Genomic DNA, 21688 nt, shown 5'->3' with positions numbered 1-21688 from the left:
TAGATAATATGTTTCATAAATTTTACAAGGTAACTACTTCATTACAATACCTGATGCTAATTAATAAAGCATTGACCATAAACTATTGAGACTTTGGTATTTACAATACATGATCAGCTACTGAACTATGAGAGTGTATTGACTGGTAAACAAATGGAATCTCTGTCTGGTACATTAGAAGTTTCATCTCAGCCACTTTCTGAGTGAACACTGCGAAGGGGACTGCATGCAATGGTCAGTTGGAGTCAGGTATCTGCCAGAAGGTCCCTGTTCACAGTGACACATAAAGCGACACACAGAAAATGGGCTGTAACTGGCTGTAAGCATGTTGAACAGTCTGATAAGTCACATTTTTGCCTCAGTTCAAATGATGTGGGACAGTGGGGAGAGACAAATCAATAAGTTGACATATTTTCATTCAGTAATACCATGTGGAATAATGTTCTGGGGTAACTCATCTTTAAGAAAGAAAGTCTTCATTGCAGAAAAAAATGCTGTAAGAATAATGTGTGGTGCTCACCCATGATCACCTTGTAGACATTTGTTGAAGGAGTTGGGGATTGTGAGTACTGCTTCGCAGTATATTTATTCCCTCATGAAGTTTGTTGTGAATAATCCACGTAGTTCAAAAGGAACAATAATGTCCATAATTACAATAGCAGAACAAAAAAAGTCATCCATTACTCCACAAAAAGTGGTCCAAAATGCTTTAACAAAAATTTTTTATCAGTTACCCAGTGATATAATATGTCTGACAGTCAACAAAGTCAAATTTGAAAACCAATTGTGAAAGTTTCTCCTTGACAACTTTTATCCTGTAGAAGAATTTCTGTTACTGTAATGTGTAGAAGGTGGTGGGTAGCAGTTACTAATACACATTTGTATATCTTTATTACTTTTTGTAATTAAAAAAATTTTAAAAAAACTTAGAAATGTTCAGAATGTAACTGTATGCGCAAATAAGTTGCCAGTGTGAATTTAAAATGACTCATTCCACATCATTGCAGTCTAACTAACTAACTAACTAACTAACTAAGTAACATCAAGTGTACTGAGAGCTCAATGAAGCATGTAGCCTGCAGTGTGTGGAGCTTGTTGGTCAGACCAGAAGTGGGAGTGCTTTTTACCATGAATCAGGGCCAATCATTCAAGTTAGTGTGAATATGTACCAGAACGTTTACTTTAACATTTTTGGTGACCAAATGTTGCCCTTTCACTTACAACAGAGTTGTAATGAACAGATGGAATAGGATTTCTCCAAGTTCATATAACAAAAAATTTCCAACGTCCATAATAAAATTAAACATAAGATTCATGTATGATCCTGCATGAATCTTTGATTTATCTGCACCATCCCTCATAAATGATCATATTTGCACTTTAACATTAAACATATTTCAGGTGGAACTGAAAGATGCTGTTGACACCCTGGAGTATCACGTCAATGAAGGTGGCAGCAATTTTAGTGCTGGACAAAGGCAACTGATTTGTCTTGCACGAGCTATTCTCAGAAACAACAAAGTTCTAGTACTTGATGAAGCTACTGCAAATGTTGACCCACAGTATGTATAACTGCTATATTTGCATGCTAATTTAATAAGAACAATCCGTATTGATACGAGTGATCCTCTTGCCCTGTCATACTGTCTTGCCTTGGTCCAAGTCCTGACAGATGTCCTTACTTTATCCTTTTAACTCTCTGCGCCCCGCAACCTCTCTCTCTCCTTTTATGGATGCAGAAACTTCAGGTTCTGTAAGCTAGTGAATTTATTGTCTTTTGCCGACATCCACTGGTTGGCAGTTACCCATGGCAGTCACACTCAAGCGCTCAGACATAAACAACAGCAGTGGTGGAGTGGTATGAATTGTTTTGGATACATTACAGTGCTTCTCATAGTTTCCAGATAGAGTCTGTTTAATACTGTTGTTCTAAATATCATGCTTTTTTTAGTTTTCATTCATTTCCTGCCTTCCGTGGCTTAAAATCTACATTCAGTGAATATCAGTGGTATGTTTACAAGCTAGTGTTAAAATCTGCCCTTCATCTGCCTATTATGTGTTATTTTGGATTCATTTAAGTGCTTTACATGATCCTGACAGAGTTGGTTAAAGATTGTTGTTAGAAAATATTGCGCTTTTTAGTTTTCATTCACTTTGTGTCTTCTACCACCTCGGGCGCTGATAACCTCGCTGTTGTGCGCCCTAAAATACTAATAATCATCATCTTCTACCACCTACATTCAATGAACTTCTGTCATGTTTTTTTACACCTGCTTGATGCCTGGAAGTTAGCTGCGTGACTTAAAACAAAAGATAATTTTTCACTTTTATTAGTTTATTACAGTTTAAGTATGATATAGGGCTTTTTAGTTTACTGGCAAATGTGAATATTGTTGTGTGATAATTGACTTGGGAGAAACCTTTCAGGATTGTGGTTGCTGTTTCCCTGGGGAGAATGCAGCAGGAAAGCCAAAAAAGTGTCAGATGAGGCTCTTTCATGGACTTGTAGATTACGTAGCTGAGACAAGAAAATCTTGGAACAGAGAAGAAAGATTTATGCTCTTCAGGCAGAATTAGAAATGACATATTTCGAATTAGATAGATTGAAGGGGGAAAGAGACAATGGAAACTGGGAGAAGTTGATAAGTAATAGGCAAAAGGAGAAAACCTCAGAAATCGCATTTGAAATAAGAGTTAGCTGTCACTTTGACTTGTTACCTGAAGTCAGAGAAGAGCCTCAACCAGTTTTTAAACTAAGTAGAGTGCACCAGATTCATAAGAATGACTTTAAGGCTATGTCAGTAGAAAAGTCACATAGAAAGAAACGAGTCTTGCTGCTAGGGAGCAGTCATGAGAGAGGTGTAGGTCAATTAGTACAGGAAAAACAAGGTCACAAGCATCATGAGACCTAGTGCAAAGCCAATCCAGGTGACAGAGAGCATAGTGACCTTGTGCAGTGATCTTGATGGAGAGGATAAGGTACTCATAGTAAGAAGAGCAAGAAACAGCCTGGCTAGCAACTTAGAATATAGCACAAAGGTGACCCAGAGGAAATAAGAGCAACAATATCACACACTCGTGTGTGGTTTGTGGAGGTTTTGCGTTGACTTGACCTGCCGTGGGTTAACATGGCTGTTAGGCACATTAATGAAGGGCTGCACAAATTACTGAAACAAAAGTCTCATATCTATGTCATGCCAGTTACTGCAATCGGGAGATGGAGACACTCAAGTCATGGCTTGTGCCTCAATACGAGGTGGAAGAAGAGATTAGCTGTGCATCTTGCAGTAAGTTTAAGGGGAGCTACACGCACACAAGATGAAATCCCTGTGATTATTGGAGTCAAAGGAGCATATTTTTAGTTTAGAATCAGATTAAAGATAGCCAATATTGAAAGAAATTAGAACAGAACAGCACCCTAATAATAATAATTATTATTATTATTTGTTTCATCAGAACACTAGAGGTTTAAAAGATAAGGCATCTTAAATGCCAAATGATGTGAAAAATTCTGGAGTGATAGATGTTCTGTGCCTCTCTGAACACCATAGAACCATATAACCACCGGAAAGAAGAGGTTAAATATCAGGCATTACAGACCTGCATCATTTTTGTGTACAGTTAATATGGAAAAATGAGGAGTTGCAACTTATGTAAAAGTTGGACGCAAAGTCAAAAATACTGAAACAAATAGTTTTTGTGTTAGTCAGAATCTAGAAGCATGTGATTGCAATTTGTTACTGCAGAATACTTCTCTGATGATTGTAACAGTCTACAGATCCCCTACAGGAAACTTTCAGGTATTTATGAAAAATATATGAGATACATTATTGAGCTACCTGTCGGACAAGTAGAAGTTAATAGTTTGTTGATATTTCAAGGTAGATTTCTTAAAAGATACAGACAGGAAAAATTATTGGCTGTTTCAATTTAATTTCAGTAGTCAGTTTTCCATGTCATGTACAGCAAGATAGTAAGACACTGATTGATAGCATTTTTGCAGATATGGCCCAGGCTGAAACAATTAATGAGTACCCAATTTGCTAATGAACTACTTATCATGATTCTCACTTCATGGAAATAAACAATGTGGCACCTTGCTACCTTGCGGTATGTTCATACAAAGAGAACAGGATATAATGTTTCAAAGGTAGGTTAAAAGGGGTGGTGTGGGATAAGGTATATTCCGTATCCTGCTATTGGTGCATGTGAGTATGAGTGCAGTGTCGCTGCACATGTGTGCTTAACTCAACCACCAACTGCATCAGCAGAAGCCAGCCACTAGAGGCCACCTGTAGGAAGCATGTCCATGGCACGGACTCTGCTGTGCCATCTATTGGTGAATCGTGCCTGTATACGAGCAGCGTTGACTCACCCTCATTACGTTCTTTTAGTCTGTACCACTCCCATCAATTGTTCTGCGTATCATTTATGTTGTACCTTCTTTATGATTCTTTTGTATACTTATATGTGGAATCACATCTGGCTTTTTCCATTATTGTTCAGAGGATAATGAATAAATCTATATTTGTGTTACTTGGGTCGGTTTCATATATTACCTGGTTACTATACGATTGGCGGTGAGTTTGGAACAGTTTCCGTGTGTACAGTCTGTAAGTGTGATTCCATCAGGTTTAGTCATTATGGACGGCCCTGCCAGCCCTGATTGAACACTTACTATGGTAGTGACCAGTTTGCTGGCTACCGAGAGATGGAGTACTGTTCCACTGGTCTATCCACCCACTCTTCCTCCATATGATGATTCAGCTGAGGATTGGGCAGCTTATGAAAAAAGACTCAGGCAGCAGTTTTTGGTGTGATAGATTCAAATTTGTGCAAAGCCTTATTCCTCTTGTGGATTACATTTACAGTGTATCATTACCTGTGTCAGATTTCCCCTTTACAAGAACTGACAGCTCTTATTTTTTATTACATGTGGAGTTTACTGACCAGCCACCATCGTAAATGAAAACATGTCACAGTGGCGCAAGTTGAGTTCTACAAATGCTGCAAGAAACAAAACCAGACCTACAGGGCCCAGGCAAATGAACTTCATGGCCTTAACTGTGTCAATTCATTACTGATGCCCATAAAGACTCTTATGCCAACTCTATGGTGCATGACACAATTACCTGTTAAGCTCCGTTCAAGAAGTGTGCCAAAAGCCTTTACTCTGTGAAAACACCCAGTTGGCAGGAGTTTTGCAAATAGTACAATCTTTTGAAGTTTCTTGAACAGCTGGTGACCAAATTGAAGTGTGGGGCAATGTGGCAGTAGTGTCACAAGATGTGTCCACTAGGACAACAAGTAGCTTGCACAACAAAGTGGCAGTCGCAGCGGTAAACTCACGGGCCCAGACTGCAGCGGTAAGCTCACGGGCCCAGCGTTGAGCAGACCAAGGCTGGCTCGAGCAGCTATTTTGACCACCACAACACCAGCATCAGCATTCTCTCATGCCATCTTGTCCTTCCTGTTTTGTCCAGCATGTAGGTACAGCATGATCTAAGCATTGAGCTATTTGTACGGTTGCCAGAAGAAAGGCCACATTGCCTCCATGTGTCATTTGCTGAAAGTTGCTCAGGATATGGACATGGACGTAAACTGTGTGACTCCAATGCTTCTGACTTCTCCCAAGTCGTTTATCGAATTAAGCCTTTATCACCATTACAACACAGGTGCTGCATGAATTCTCAAACCTATGCGAGTTTATGCTGGCCACCACTGACACTGATCATGTGGAAGCTGCTCAGATGTAACAAACAGAACCTTGTGCTGTCGGGAAAATTACAGCATATGCCTCTTGCAAATCAGTGGTTCATTCCATTACTTTTTTCGTGGTTGCTGATGCCAGTCTTGGAAACTTGTTCAGAATGCACACATTTCAGGTATTTGAATTTTCTATCACCGATGCAGTTCACCTTGTGTCCAATCAAGTACCATATTCTCAATTGGAAACACTGCCTGAGGAGTTTTCAGATTTGTTTTCAGAAGGTATAGGATGTGCTACAACTTTTCCTCCTCATATTTCTTTGAAATCCATGGCTCGGGAACCTGTTATGGCTGGTGAATGGTCATCTCCACTGGTTGTAATTTGGAAGCCATTGGGGAATTTTCACCTCTATGGTGAATTCAACAGTCTGTCAATGCACAGTCAATTGTGGATATATATCCTGTCCCACACCAGGAGAAACTGTTGGCAAAAATATTGGGTGGCTGGTAATTTTCTAAAACTGGAGATACTAAAAGGTATCAGACTGATTATATAATGTTAAGACAGAGATTTAGGAACCAGGTTTAAAATTGTAAGACATTTCCAGGGGCAGATGTGGACTATGACCACAATCTATTGGTTATGACCTGTAGATTAAAACTGAAGAAACTGCAAAAAGGTGGGAATTTAAGGAGATGGGACCTGGATAAACTGACTAAAGCAGAGGTTGTACAGAGTTTCAGGGAGAGCATAAGGGAACAATTGACAGGAATGGGGTAAAGAAATACCGTAGGAGAAGAATGGGTAGCTTTGAGGGATGAAATAGTGAAGGCAGCAGAGGATCAAATAAGTAAAAAGTCGAGGGCTAGTAGAAACCCTTGGGTAACAGAAGAAATATTGAATTTAATTGATGAAAGGAGAAAATATAGAAATGCAGTAAATGAAGCAGGCAAAAAGGAATACAAATGTCTCAAAAATGATATCGACAGGAAGTGCAAAATGGCTAAGCAGGGATGTCTAGAGGACAAATTTAAGGATGTAGAGGCTTATCTCACGAGGGGTAAGATAGATACTGCCTACAGGAAAATTAAAGAGATCTTGGAGAAAGGAGAACCACGTGCATGAATATCAAGAGCTCTGATGGAAACCCAGTTCTAAGCAAAGAAGGGAAAGCAGAAAGGTGGAAGGAGTATATAGAGGGTCTATACAAGGGCGAGGTACTTGAGGACAATATTATGGAAATGGAAGAAGAAGTAGATGAAGATGAAATGGGAGATATGATGCTGTGTGAAGAGTTTGACAGAGCACTGAAAGAGTCGAAACAAGGCCCCCGGAGTAGACAACATTCCATTAGAACAACTGACAGCCTTGGGAGAGCCAGTCCTGACAAAACTCTACCATCTGGTGAGCAAGATGTATGAGACAGGCGAAATTCCTCCAGACTTCAAGAAGAATATAATAATTCCAATCCCAAAGAAAGCAGGTGTTGACAGATGTGAAAATTACCGAACTATCAGTTTAATAAGTCACAGCTGCAAAATACTAACACAAATTCTTTACAGACGAATGGAAAAACTAGTAGAAGCCAACCTAGGGGAAGATTAGTTTGGATTCCGTAGAAATATGGGAACACATGAGGCAATACTGACCCGACGACTTGTCTTTGAAAATAGACTAAGGAAAGACAAAACTACATTTCTAGCATTTGTAGACTTAGAGAAAGCTTTTGACAATGTTGACTGGAATACTCTCTTTCAAATTCTGAAGGTGGCAGGGGTAAAACACAGGGAGCGAAAGACCATTTACAATTTGTACAGAAACCAGATGGCTGTTATAAGAGTCGAGGGACATGAAAGGGAAGCAGTGATTGGGAAGGGAGTGAGACAGGGTTGTAGCCTATCCCCAATGTTATTCAATCTGTATATTGAGCAAGCAGTGAAGGAAACAAAAGAAAAATTTGGAGTAGGTATTAAAATCCATGGAGAAGAAATAAAAACTTTAAGGTTTGCCGATGACATTGTAATTCTGTCAGAGACAGCAAAGGACTTGGGAGAGCAGTTGAACGGAATGGACAGTGCCTTGAAAGGGTGGTATAAGATGAACATCTACAAAAGCAAAATGAGGATAATGGAATGTAGTCAAATTAAGTCGGGTGATGCTGATGGAATTAGATTAGGAAATGAGACACTTAGAGTAGTAAAGGAGTTTTGCTATTTGGGGAGCAAAATAACTGATGATGGTTGAAGTAGAGAGGATATAAAATGTAGACTGGCAATGGGAAGGAAAGCGTTTCAGAAGAAAAAAAATTTGTTAACATCGAGTATAGATTTAAATGTCAGGAAGTCATTTCTGAAAGTATTTGTATGGAGTGTAGCCATGTATGGAAGTGAAATGTGGACGATAAATAGTTTAGACAAGAAGAGAACAGAAGCTTTCGAAATGTCGCGCTACAGAAGAATGCTGAAGATTAGATGGAGGTATTGAACAGAATTGGGGAGAAGAGAAATAAGTGGCACAACTTGACTGGAAGAAGGGATCGTTTCTTAGGGCATATTCTGAGGCATCAAGGGATCACCAATTTGGTATTGGAGGGCAGCGTGGAGGGTAAAAATCATAGAGGGAGACCAAGAGATGAATATACTAAGCAGATTCAGAAGGATGTAGGCTGCAGTAGGTACTTGGAGATGAAGAAGTTTGCACAGGATAGAGTAGCATAGAGAGCTGCATCAAACCAGTCTCAGGACTGAAGAGCACAACAACAACAACAACATCCCTTCACACTTATGGAGGAGCAGAGCCTGGCTCCATGGTTGGTAGCCAAGCAAACTCTTCCATCTACTGTGGCCTGCACTACAACTGCCATATCGTCTGGCCACTTCAGGCTGGGATCGCTGGTTTGGGCATGGAAATTTAGTCACCAGCCCAAGTGGATACTGGCCACTATTGTCCACAACCATGCATGTATACTTACATCAACTGCCAACTTAATCAGCGTGGGCCAACCACTAGAGATCACCTGTAGGAAGCTTACACACGGCACTGTCTCTGCCATACCATCTACAGGTGACTCGCACCTATATACACATGGAGCAGCAGTGACTCACATTCACTATGTTCTTTTAGTTTGTACCGCTCACATCAGTTGTTCCGTGTATTGCTGATGTTGCACTTTCTATGTGATTCTTTTCTTTTTTCGGAGGTTTCTGAATAAAGCCATATTTGTATTACATTTATTGGGTTTAATGTATTATTAGGTTACAACAGTAAGTATAGAAAGAGATGCTAAGGTCAAATTCAGTTTATTCCCTACCAAATTTGAAAGTTGATTTCCTAATAAATTATCTAGAAGATCCACTAAAAAAAGGGTAAGCATGGATAACTAAGGGAATTAAAATCTCATGGAAGAGGAAGAGAGAAATTTATATACAGGAAGATAAGTCAAGATCCAGCATTACTAACACACTACAAAAAATACTGTTCCATTTTAAGCAAAGCCATTAAAATGTCCAAAAGGTATGCATGTCCTGACAGAAGTAAACTATGCAAATAAAAAAATTAAAAATGTAAGGAATATTGTCAAATGGATGACAGGTCAGCCAGTCAATGTAAAAGGTATAACAATTAAACTAAATAACAATGTTGTGACTGATAATTCACATGTTGCTAGTACTTTTAACAACCACTTTCTAAATTTAGCAACATCACTGTGTGAGTTTAAGAAGCAGGAGAATATATTAAAAAGGTCATTCCACAAAACTTTAAGCAACTATTAGTACCAAGCAGCTAGCAGTAACACCACCATCTTTCACACATAGCTGGTTTGAATCATACTTGACAAACAGAATGCAATGGTTGTGCTGAATAATTCAAACAATATCAGAAAGATAAAAAATTTTAATGACTGGGGAGACAACACAAAGGGAGTATCACAGGGTTCAATGTTGGGTCCACTCCTACTGCTTATATATGTGGATGGCCTTCCACTTAACATTCAACAAGCAGAATTGGTACCTGACTATGAAGTCTTTCACAATGGAGTCGTTGCGTAAAAAGTTCTCGGTTCACTTGCCGCATCAAATTTGGATAAAATCCCGAGCTTTCGATGACTACCTCCGTCATCTTCGTCAGCGGTAAAACTGACTGTCGTGGACTGGTGAGGCTTCCGCTTTTATAATCAGTGGACGACTTCTCATTGACTGGATGATGTCACGGTGAAAACGGCCTGTACGGAGGTGGCGGCCGCTATGTCCATAGACTTTGTTTGCGCGCTTTATCCAGCCTTGCTTGCAGCGCCATTCATCACCACAGGTGGAGAACTGCGAGGAATGTAAGAAGTCTGCCTCTGCACTCTTTCTTTATCAACTGCGCACTTCCATGCATTGCAGAGTGCATATCTTGAGTCTCTGTTGAAATTATTTTCACATAGTCTTAATTTGAACTGCTTCCCTGATGACAGAGTCCCAGTAGTTTGAAGCGTGAGCAAGTATTCTTGTTTGATCAAATAAAATCTTATGTTTATTTAAGAACTGTGCTCAGCTACCGCTGATTTTTCTAGACACCTGTATTTCAGGTGACGCTGATGTTCCACACAGCGATCGACAACAGTTCCTACAGACTGGTCCACATAATGTTTGCCACACTCTCAAGGAATGCTGTAAATTCCCGGTATTCTCAGGCCAAGATTATCTTTCACGGGTTGCAACATTTGCTTAATCTTCCTGGGTGGCTGGAAGACTGGTTTGATTCCCTGTCAGCTCAGGACTCTAGCGATCTTGCTGGTCGTTGCACCGCAGAATGGTAGCCGTGCGATGTGTTGGCCCTCTTGATCTGTTCGAACAGCGTCTTTCCTAGGTTTCTTCATCAGAGTAGATCAGCTATCATGATCAGAATATCCATTTTTTCTGAATACCATTGTCAGATAGTTAATCTCAGAGCCGAGATGATACTTGTCTGAAATGTGTACCAAGGTATTCAGCATAGCTCTCTTCTGAGCAAGGTGGTGAAAACTATGTGCATTTGGATATAAATCTGTATGTGTCAGTTTTCTGTACACAGAATGTCTGAGACATCCATCTGATTTTCGCTCCATGAGCACATCTAAGAAGGGTAACTTCCCATCCTTCTCCACCTCCACTGTAAATCTTATGTTCTGGTGTATACCATTCAAACGATCAACAAACTGCTGCAATGCTTCATTGCCATGTAACTAGATTAAAAATGTATCGTCAACATACTTGAAGAAGCAGGATGCCGCGCAGGATTAGCCGAGCGGTCTGAGGCGCTGCAGCCATGGACTGTGCGGCTGGTCCCGGCGGAGGTTCGAATCCTCCCTCGGGCATGGCCGTGTGTGTTTGTCCTTAGGATAATTTAGGTTAAGTAGTGTGTAAGCTTAGGGACTGATGACCTTAGCAGTTGAATCCCATAAGATTACACACACAATTGAATTGAAGAAGCAGGATGGATGTAAGGGAGCACTGTTCAACCATCGTTCTTCTAAATCCTCCATGAAAAAGTTAGCTATGGCTGGTGACAGTGGCGAACCCATGGCTGTTCCATCAGTCATTTCATTATATTTTCCATCATACACAAAACAGGTGGTCGTCAAAAGTGTGTCGAAATAACTTCAGTACTTCAGGAGAGAAATGAGCAGCCAACAGTTTTAATGTACGAGGGTTATTCCAAAAGTAAGGTCCGATTCGCCGTAACTATTGAAATTTGGCGCCAATGACAAAACACGCATGCGCGCCGACTCCCGGCAAGCCTTGCGCGTCAAACGCCGCCATTCGCTTTGTTACTGTTGCTGAGTGTAGTTCACAGTGTCACTTTACAATGTTTAAGACAATTGATCAGCCCGCCGATTGTGAAGTAAGGGCAGTGATACGGTTTTTGTCTGCAAGAAACAATTCAGCGGCGGAAATCCATCGGCAGATTACTGAAGTGTACGGTCCTAACATAATGAGCGACAGTAAAGTGCGCAAGTGGGTGCGAGCTTTTAATGAAGGACGGGATAATGTGCACGATGAACCACGGTGTGGCCGACCATCAGTGATTTCAGACGATTTGGTCAATGCGGTTGACAAAAAAATTCGTGAAGATCGCCGATTCTCTATTACAGATGTAGACATGCATTTTCCGAATGTTAGTAGAACAACTTTGTACAGAATTGTGTCTGAACATTTGAAGTTTCACAAATTGTGTGCCCGTTGGGTTCCCAGTCTGCTTACTGAGCCCCAACGAATGAAAAGAATGGCTTTTGCTCTTGATTTTTTGGAGCGATATCATAAGGAAGGTGACAGTCTTTTAGACAATGTTGTCACAGGGGATGAGACATGGGTTTCTCACATCACTCCAGAGTCTAAACGTCAGTCAATGCAATGGCGTCACACGTCATCGCCAGTCAAGGTCAAGGCAAAGCAGACAATCTCAACACGTAAGGTTATGGCGACTGTGTTCTGGGATAGACGTGGAGTATTGTTAGTCGACTTTATGGAGAGAGGAACAACAATTAATAAAGCCGCCTACTGCGCTACCCTGACTAAACTTCAACGTGCAATCCAGAATAAGCGACGTGGTCTTTTGTCGGCTGGAATCTTGTTGTCGCATGACAATGCCAGACCCCACACTGCAAATGAAACGCAAGCTCTGATCAAGAAATTTGGATGGGAACAGATGGACCATCCTCCTTACAGTCCGGACCTGGCGCCAAGTGATTTCCACCTGTTCCGTTACTTAAAGGAGTTTCTCGGCGGCAAGCGCTTCGACACAGATGATGAAGTGAAAGAAGCAGTTAAGGACTGGTTATCGTCACAGGCGGCCGATTTCTATAACATGGGCATTCAAAAGCTTGTTGAACGATGTGACAAATGTTTAAATAAGTATGGAAGTTATGTAGAAAAATAGATAAAGATGTAAGGAATGTAAATAAAACAATTGTTTTGAAAAAACATTTTAGTTTTGATTTTTTTTTATAACCGGACCTTACTTTTGGAATAACCCTCATATCTTCCACCGGTACCTTTGTAAACGAAGAGACCACATTTAGGCTGATCATGATGTCAGTCGGACCTATCCTCATCTGATTTATGATGTCAACAAACATTTTTGAGTTATTAATATGAAGGCTACAGTTGCCGACTATAGGTGCTAATAACTTGGTTAAGTATTTTGCCAACCGATATGTAGGAGACCTAATAGAATTAACAATAGGTCTCAACGGGACCCCATCCTTGTGGACCTTGGGTAGACCGTATAACCTGGCTGGCCTTGGTGCTCTAGGTTGTAGGTTCTTGACTAGTTCTTCTGGGGGGCCAGGGTTCTTCAGTAGCTCCCCTGTCTTCCTGCTAAGTGCTGCTGTGGGATCCCGTTTAAGAATCTGGTACATGGTATCTTCTAATAGTAGGGCCACTTTCTTATGATAATCGGTAGCATTGAGGAAAACCGTGGCATTCCCTTTGTCGGCTGGTAGCACAACTAACGCTTCATCCTTCGGCAACGATTTCAATGCCTGTTTCTCTACTCTGCTTACTTTGGACTTAGGAAGCTTGGCTGTGGCTAAAATCCGACTAGTGGCAAGCCTTACCTCATCTGTTGCCTCTTCAGGAAGGTGCCAAACTGCTTGTTCTACTGCACTGATAATCTCGGTCACTGGAAGCTTTTGTGGAGCTGGAGAAAAGTTCAGTCCCTTACTGAGAACTGAGATGGTGGCGTCATCAATTTCCTTGTTGGAGAAGTTGATAACAGTGCGATGTGCATCGCTGAACACAGAAATTCCTTTTTCACAGTTAAGGCACACAAATTTATCAGCTTGTTTTGCTGTAATCTTGCTTAAATTAGTTCGCTGATGTGCAACCGAGGTCATGTCTACTCATTCGCAGTCTCAAGGTGACAAAACTGCAGACAAAAACAGATGGCAACTATATAAGGAGCGAGCGTTGGCATCCAGGTCAAACCTCGTATGATGTATCCTCTCCCTGACGACCGAATGACTTGTCTTCCACCTTAACCATGGAAAAGGACTTTCTGTGTTCCCTGGATCTAGTCTGTAAACAGAGTTCCCACGCCATATCCCCACACTCTCCCAATCCTCCCACCATCTGCAGGAACCAGCTACAAAGAAGCGATCTCTGTGCCACTCCCTATCCCAGCCTCTTACCACAGGGGACCATATCGCTGTTGAAGGCCCAGGTGTAAGACTTGCCCAACCCCCTCCCCTCTCAGCTCCTCCTATTCAAGTCCTGGCAAAGGCTTATCCTACCCCACCAGAGGTTGAGCCACATGTGAAAACAAGCTATGGTGCAATCATTGCACAGCTTTTTATACTGGTATGACCACCAACCAGCTGTCCACCAGGATGAATTTTGGCCACCACCAAAGTGGAGTACCCAATGGCACAACATGAAGCTGAACATAACATGCCTGATTTGAATAGCTGCCTTCTGAGCCAGGGCCATCTGGATTCTCCCCTCTGCCATCAGCGTTTGTGAACTACGTAGATGAGAGTTTTCCTTAAAACATATTCTCCGCAACCGAAATGATCCCAGCCTCAACCAATGCTAATCTACTGTCCCCAAACCTTCTCCCAATAGTTTTCATTCCCTTTGTCGTATCAGCTCCTCCCAGTTCACATCCCCCACCCTCATTGTGTGCTGCTCTCTGCCAAGACACCCACTGGTCCTTTCCCCTTCTCTGTTCCTCTCCTTTTCCACTCTCCTACCACCCCCCCCCCCCCCATCCCACCCCACCCCTACAGCGTCCTGAGGCTTTTCCCGGCAACCTCACCCTGACACCTTCTAGTCACTGCTCACTTACCCTGCCATCCCTCTCTCTACCCCAACCCACTCTGGACTGCTGCTTTCATTCAACAAGATAGTTGCACTGTGACCAGAGCGTCCAGAGATGGCGGTCGTGTGTGGGTGAGGTGTGCTTGCTTGTGTGAATGTGTGTGTGTTTTTTCTTTCTTTTCTGAAGAAGGCTTTGGCCAAAAGCTCAGTGTGTAACAGTCTTTTCGTTGTGCCTGTCTACAACTCAACATGCCATCTTTACAATGAGTTGAGCTAGGGATTGCATTAATAAATAAAGCAGTTGACTGGATAGTGTACTTGAAATCAGTAGACCTATGTTCCTACAAGAAATACATTTATTTAAAATTATTTGAGTGTCCATAGAATACATTGGCATTAATGTATGATATTGTTTTTATAATGTAGAGACAATGCATGTAATGTTTGTTTTTGTGATAGTGTAGTTTTTAGCTACTAGCCTGACCCCAAAAGTTATCTTTCATGTAGTGATACACGGAAACAATGTATGAACTAAGAAATGGTGTCTTAAAAATAAAAGAACAATATTTACATGTGATATTCAAATGTGCAGTGAATACCATAAAATTTTCTGCAGGCATCTGAAGACCCAGTGATATCTATTATTTCATTCGTGTTTTATATGAAATTTGCCAAATATATCACTCATTTATATACAGAAACTTCACCAGCTGATACACTACAACTGATACTCTAGCAGGTTTCACATCCTTAGCATCAATATCATTTTGGTCACAAGCTCTTAAAGCAAAATTAAAGATATAATAAAATATATAATTACATTCTTCATTTTTTTTAGAACTGATAGTCTCATACAGAAGACGATACGTAAGAAGTTCAAAGACTGCACTGTGCTTACAATTGCACACAGACTGAACACAATCATGGACTCAGATAAAGTTCTTGTCATGGACTCCGGGACCATGGTGGTGAGTAGTATCACAAGACCATTATGCTTACTCTGTGTTAGTGTTTTTACATATATTCATTGCAAAATGGGAATAATAAATTTCATTAAAGAAGCACTTTGTTTTGTGTATTATATGCATTTGTCATTTGAAGTGTTAGCGAGTACTACATATCAACAGCTTTAAGTATTAAAATCATAAAAAGTGATTAAGAACAAGTTGCAATCAGAGGAAAGCTATCACTACATATTAAGATAATGTGCAAAGATTCTTCTGTGCTTCTCCCTGATACTGTCACTTTGTAGCTTGACATGAGATTAAAAGCTAAGTCTCGGAAAGGCCAAAACAATGTATAATCAGTATACGGAAATAAAGACAGTGAAGATTGACAACAATATTATTGAACCAAGGTAGGAAGGTTAAGATTTAATGTTTTGTGGATGATGAGGTCTTATCAGATAGAGCACAAGCTCCAGTCATACATGAAGGGGATTGGAGATCAGCTTTAATATTTTCAAAGGAACTATTCTGACATTTGTCTTAATTAATTTAGAAAAAAATTTGGAACACTAAAATCTAGATGCCTGTACAAGATTCTTCTCCTCCTGAGTACAAGCATACTTTGCTAACCACTGCACAACCTGAATTTAAATTATTTTAGTTCATGATCATAAGAATATTGCACTGTACAGCAATTACATTAACAATCAAGTCAAGAGGGAAAGGAATGTAGAGGTAAACATGGGTCAGAGATTATTCGGAGAACTGAACGATATTTTCAAAAGTAAATTCCCAAAGTGTTGAACTGAAAAGTCTAGAACCAGTGTGTATTGTCAGATCTAATTGCTGTGGGACATGGGACTTCAATGAACAAACCATCTAAAACTTGAGCATGGAGAAACATGCACAGGGAAGAACAAGGAGGAATGGAGGTCAGGGGGTGCTGTGTCAACTATTATGAATTTGTTTGTGTGGAACTAAAACCAAATGAAGTGGCGGAAGATGGTAAAATGGATTTATATGTGGGATTTCTGATGATAAGAAATAACATAAATGATGACCTAGTGGAAGATGAATAGATATTGTTAGGTAACTGGCAGCACATACTTGGGATGCATAAGGTGGGAGGCATAAAATGTGGAAAGGTCTGAACTTTTTAATTCAACAGTGAATGAAACATCCCTGATGATTATTCTGTCTGTTATTTGTCAAATATAACTGTTTATTCTCTTTTGAGTCTTACAGTAATTTGTAATCCTGATCAGGTACTTCATCTGTAATTGATTACTTATTTGCAAGTTGTAAAGTTTAATAAAAGTTTCTTTATCTCCCAGAGTATGCATGTCAAGCACTGATACTTGAATGCCTTTGAAGGAGAAATTCACTGTTTCCAACTGATGATTTTATTAGACAATCTGATTAGTTTGATGATTCCGTTCTTATGCACGATAATTTGTGGCTGCCTAGTCATCTTCATCAGGTGCTGCAAGATATTGTCTTAGGTGTGTTCATTTCCTGGACTCCAATCAGGCTGTTGTTTTTTATACTCATAATGCAATCAACATTATTATTTTTTTATTTTGTTTTATTATTATTATTTCATGTGGCTCAGTGACCTTGTGAAAGTCTTTCTACGGGACACCACATCGGCAACTTGCCGACCAGGTAAAGGGGGCCTACAATTTACATGAAATCTTAACCACCTGTAGCTTCTGGCAACTCCTCAAATGGTTGAAAGGTGAATGCTTGGTTAAAATGAAGACTAAAAAATATGTCGTTTGATTGAGATTCAAATCCACGACCTCTCAATTTGCAGGTGTGAACTTTACCATTAGACTAACTGGACCAGCATTGCTATGAGGTCATGGTATACCTCTCTTTCAGTAGTTGGGAAGAAACTGAAGTGACATCCTGAATGCTCCTTAGCTGCTTGCACTGCAGTTTCAGGATATATCACTTTGCTATCCGTGCTGTCAATACCTAGAAAGTAGACTTTCCTATACAATCCACACTACAAAACAGTCCAAGCTGTTCATTATTACCTTCATGTACCTTGGAATCAAAGGAGGATGATGCATTCTGTTGGGTATAAGAGAACATTGGAACCTCAGGAAATGAATACAGTGTTGTAACCGTTAAAGGGCCTAGGTACAGACCTATTGTGCTCTGAGTCCTTTTATTTTAATCCTATGTAAGCTCTTCTTATAAGGAAATAACTATTTTTCAATGCTAAAAGGCTAAAACATAGCCTACAGTTATCCAAATGGAGCTGTAGTCAGTTTGCTCACTACTGAGGCATGTTCTCAAGGGCAGTTGCTTTGATACTATTTTTCTCCAGCTTTATGGCTAAAAAGATCATCATGCAAATGTTTACACTCAACATAAATACCTTTCTATACATTCAAATTAGTTTAGTACATAAATGGAAGAATATTGCATTGTATGTGCTGGTAACAGGGTTATTAATGCAAAATAAATAAATCAGCAAAATTAAATGTAATCCTGTTTCCTGCTGTGATGTCACTCAAAGGAGGTGTAATGTGCTGTCATCAACAGTGGCTCTGCTGATTCTTTCAGGAATATGCACACCCTCATGAGCTTCTACAGAATCCAGAAGGATATTTCTACAAAATGGTCCAGCAGACTGGAAAATCAATGGAATCACAGTTGAGGCAGGTGGCACAAGAGGCAAGTGTATACTTAATTTTAATTTAGTAGTACTTGGTACCATAAATAATTATTTACACAACCCGCCCAGACAGCTGTGTGCATTTGCGTGACGGTTCTGTGATTTGAGATGGAGCCCCAGCCCCGGATCAAATCTGCTCGATGGTTTAACAGTGAGGTCCAGTGCGCTGGCCAGTCTGGATGGGGTTTTTAGGTGAGGGGTGCCCACAGGAAGGGCATCTCTCGCCACCGTCTACCACTAACAATTGCCAAATCCAATAATTAACACAACAAACCTGTGAAAATACAGGATTATGGCCAGGAAAAATAAGAGAAAAAAATAATCGTTTACTCCTATCTACTCTTTAATCAGATGTTTTGTGGTCAAGTATTATACTTTAGGAAAACTGTAATTCTCTCTTCCACTGGACATCATTTCACTTCAAAATCTTCTATTTTTAATACACTAAGACTAATAAATTTTAACAGAAGTGTAATCGTTTTCTGTTGTAATAATAGTAAATTCTATCTTAATGTTTTTTTTTTTTTTTTTTTTGCTATAGTAAATAGTGCAATTGCAAATCAATTCTAATAACAATAACTACACTCCTGGAAATGGAAAAAAGAACACATTGACACCGGTGTGTCAGACCCACCATACTTGCTCCGGACACTGCGAGAGGGCTGTACAAGCAATGATCACACGCACGGCACAGCGGACACACCAGGAACCGCGGTGTTGGCCGTCGAATGGCGCTAGCTGCGCAGCATTTGTGCACCGCCGCCGTCAGTGTCAGCCAGTTTGCCGTGGCATACGGAGCTCCATCGCAGTCTTTAACACTGGTAGCAAGCCGCGACAGCGTGGACGTGAACCGTATGTGCAGTTGACGGACTTTGAGCGAGGGCGTATAGTGGGCATGCGGGAGGCCGGGTGGACGTACCACCGAATTGCTCAACACGTGGGGCGTGAGGTCTCCACAGTACATCGATGTTGTCGCCAGTGGTCGGCGGAAGGTGCACGTGCCCGTCGACCTGGGACCGGACCGCAGCGACGCACGGATGCACGCCAAGACCGTAGGATCCTACGCAGTGCCGTAGGGGACCGCACCGCCACTTCCCAGCAAATTAGGGACACTGTTGCTCCGGGGGTATCGGCGAGGACCATTCGCAACTGTCTCCATGAAGCTGGGCTACGGTCCCGCACACCGTTAGGCCGTCTTCCGCTCACGCCCCAACATCGTGCAGCCCGCCTCCAGTGGTGTCGCGACAGGCGTGAATGGAGGGACGAATGGAGACGTGTCGTCTTCAGCGATGAGAGTCGCTTCCACCTTGGTGCCAATGATGGTCGTATGCGTGTTTGGTGCCGTGCAGGTGAGCGCCACAGTCAGGACTGCATACGACCGAGGCACACAGGGCCAACACCCGGCATCATGGTGTGGGGAGCGATCTCCTACACTGGCCGTACACCACTGGTGATCGTCGAGGGGACACTGAATAGTGCACGGTACATCCAAACCGTCATCGAACCCATCGTTCTACCATTCCTAGACCGGCAAGGGAACTTGCTGTTCCAATAGGACAATGCACGTCCGCATGTATCCCGTGCCACCCAACGTGCTCTAGAAGGTGTAAGTCAACTACCCTGGCCAGCAAGATCTCCGGATCTGTCCCTCATTGAGCATGTTTGGGACTGGATGAAGCGTCGTCTCACGCGGTCTGCACGTCCAGCACGAACGCTGGTCCAACTGAGGCGCCAGGTGGAAATGGCATGGCAAGCCGTTCCACAGGACTACATCCAGCATCTCTACGATCGTCTCCATGGGAGAATAGCAGCCTGCATTGCTGCGAAAGGTGGATATACACTGTACTAGTGCCGACATTGTGCATGCTCTGTTGCCTGTGTCTATGTGCCTGTGGTTCTGTCAGTGTGATCATGTGATGTATCTGACCCCAGGAATGTGTCAATAAAGTTTCCCCTTCCTGGGACAATGAATTCACAGTGTTCTTATTTCAATTTCCAGGAGTGTATTTATCTTCCTTGTGTGTAAATACACAACTGTATAAACAAAAAAATTAAGCTTCCTAAAGGGAGCACTTCATTTTTATATGTAAACACTTTTATTTCTGATCTTCTCAAGAAAAATATAATTACTCCCTGTACTCTCTGTACAAGACTTTATAACTATTATTTGCAAGTGAGTCATATGTAGGCATAATTACAATTCAGTAAGCACACTAACTATTCAGCTTTGTTCTTTTTCTATATTTTCTCCTTCCCCCCTCCCCCCTCTCTCCACCCCCCCCCCCCATCCCCCTCACACGGGGTACAGCTGTATTTGTATGTATATGTATACACTAGAGGTAGACGAAGGACAGTTTAAGTACACTTTGGGCTACCCACCTTTCATTTGCAGGTAAGTGATTTGCTTATCTTCATCTGTGTGTATTGTTTCCTACTGGGAATTTCAGTTCTTACTAAGCTGAATTTTTCTTATTATATCAAATCATTTGGTTAACACAACTGTAGTAACTCATGTGTACATAATTTATACACCAGTAGAACTATCCAACTGTATGTTTTTTTCTAGCAAATAAAATTCATAGGTAAAATACTGTACATGAAACATACTTATGAAAATTTTCCTTTTTTTATTGCAGGCATATGATAACATTCACTCAAGCTCGGGAGCTTGAGAGGGAAAAAATCTATTGCTGGTATCCAGCTTATTATTTATTAAATAAATCCGTAATTAAGATGTGTTGGGAGTTCCCAATTAGTCACACACATCTGAAAGACTTGTGTGATCTGGTTACCATTTCTGGACTTTTTGATGGCTGCAATACAGACACTTCTTCACGGCAGTGGAAACACTAAAAACTGAAATGTGAGCTGAATGAAATATTAATGGAAAATTGATTTTACAGATACTGAATGGAGGAAAGCTTTAACGAATGCTTTTGTTATTTCACATGTTCAGTGATACTATGCCAAAGATACATAGTGCTCTTGTATTTTCAAAAACTATTTTTATCAAGTAACAAAGCTGTATAACAATTTGTGTATAAATGTAAAAAATCACATAATTAATTAAATATGAATGTTTATTGGTGGAAACTAAGCATAAACGAGGAAGATTCATTGTAGATATTTAATTACAGATTGCACTGTCATGATTTGTATTACTTACTGACAAAGAAAATATGACAACTCCTCTTTAAATGTGAGCTTAAGTAATAAAATCTCATGTTTATGTGGCATTGTTTAGTGTATAAAGCCAATAAGCAGAATCAGAAGTGTTTATTATTTCTGAACCTCTACAAACCAAAAAACTAATAACATTTTCTTCTGAAGATACTGTAGTTACAGTAAATATACAGAAACAGTGTTTAGTTACGTAATATGCAGTTATTGCATCTCACTATCATAATTTTTCCAGTGTCAGTAGGATAAGGCTCGATACACTTCCTTTACCCAGTACACTATGGTTTTGAAAACTTTTTTATATGAGTGTGTGTGTGTGTGTGTGTGTGTGTGTGTGTGTGTGTTAGTGAAAAGCACTTAACAACTGATCAATCAAGTGGCA

General features: G+C 40.8%; 1 protein-coding gene across 1 annotated transcript in view; it reads left to right on the top strand.

Moving 5' to 3' along the window:
- The window catches only part of LOC126452249 (ATP-binding cassette sub-family C member 4-like), a 216804-nt gene extending 195406 nt beyond the window's left edge, over positions 1-21398 (top strand). The window contains exons 21-24 of the mRNA XM_050091041.1: positions 1402-1562; positions 15329-15458; positions 18015-18125; positions 20763-21398. Of these exons, the coding sequence (XP_049946998.1) occupies positions 1402-1562; positions 15329-15458; positions 18015-18125; positions 20763-20798 (438 nt within the window). The 3' untranslated portion in view covers positions 20799-21398. The remainder of the gene's footprint in view (positions 1-1401; positions 1563-15328; positions 15459-18014; positions 18126-20762) is intronic.
- Positions 21399-21688: the final 290 nt, after the last annotated feature.

The sequence above is a fragment of the Schistocerca serialis genome, unplaced genomic scaffold (genome assembly GCF_023864345.2).
Source record: "Schistocerca serialis cubense isolate TAMUIC-IGC-003099 unplaced genomic scaffold, iqSchSeri2.2 HiC_scaffold_840, whole genome shotgun sequence".
NCBI classification, from domain to species: domain Eukaryota; kingdom Metazoa; phylum Arthropoda; class Insecta; order Orthoptera; family Acrididae; genus Schistocerca; species Schistocerca serialis.
The sequence above is the reverse complement of the archived record's forward strand: the minus strand, read 5'-3'. Positions and strand labels throughout refer to the sequence as shown.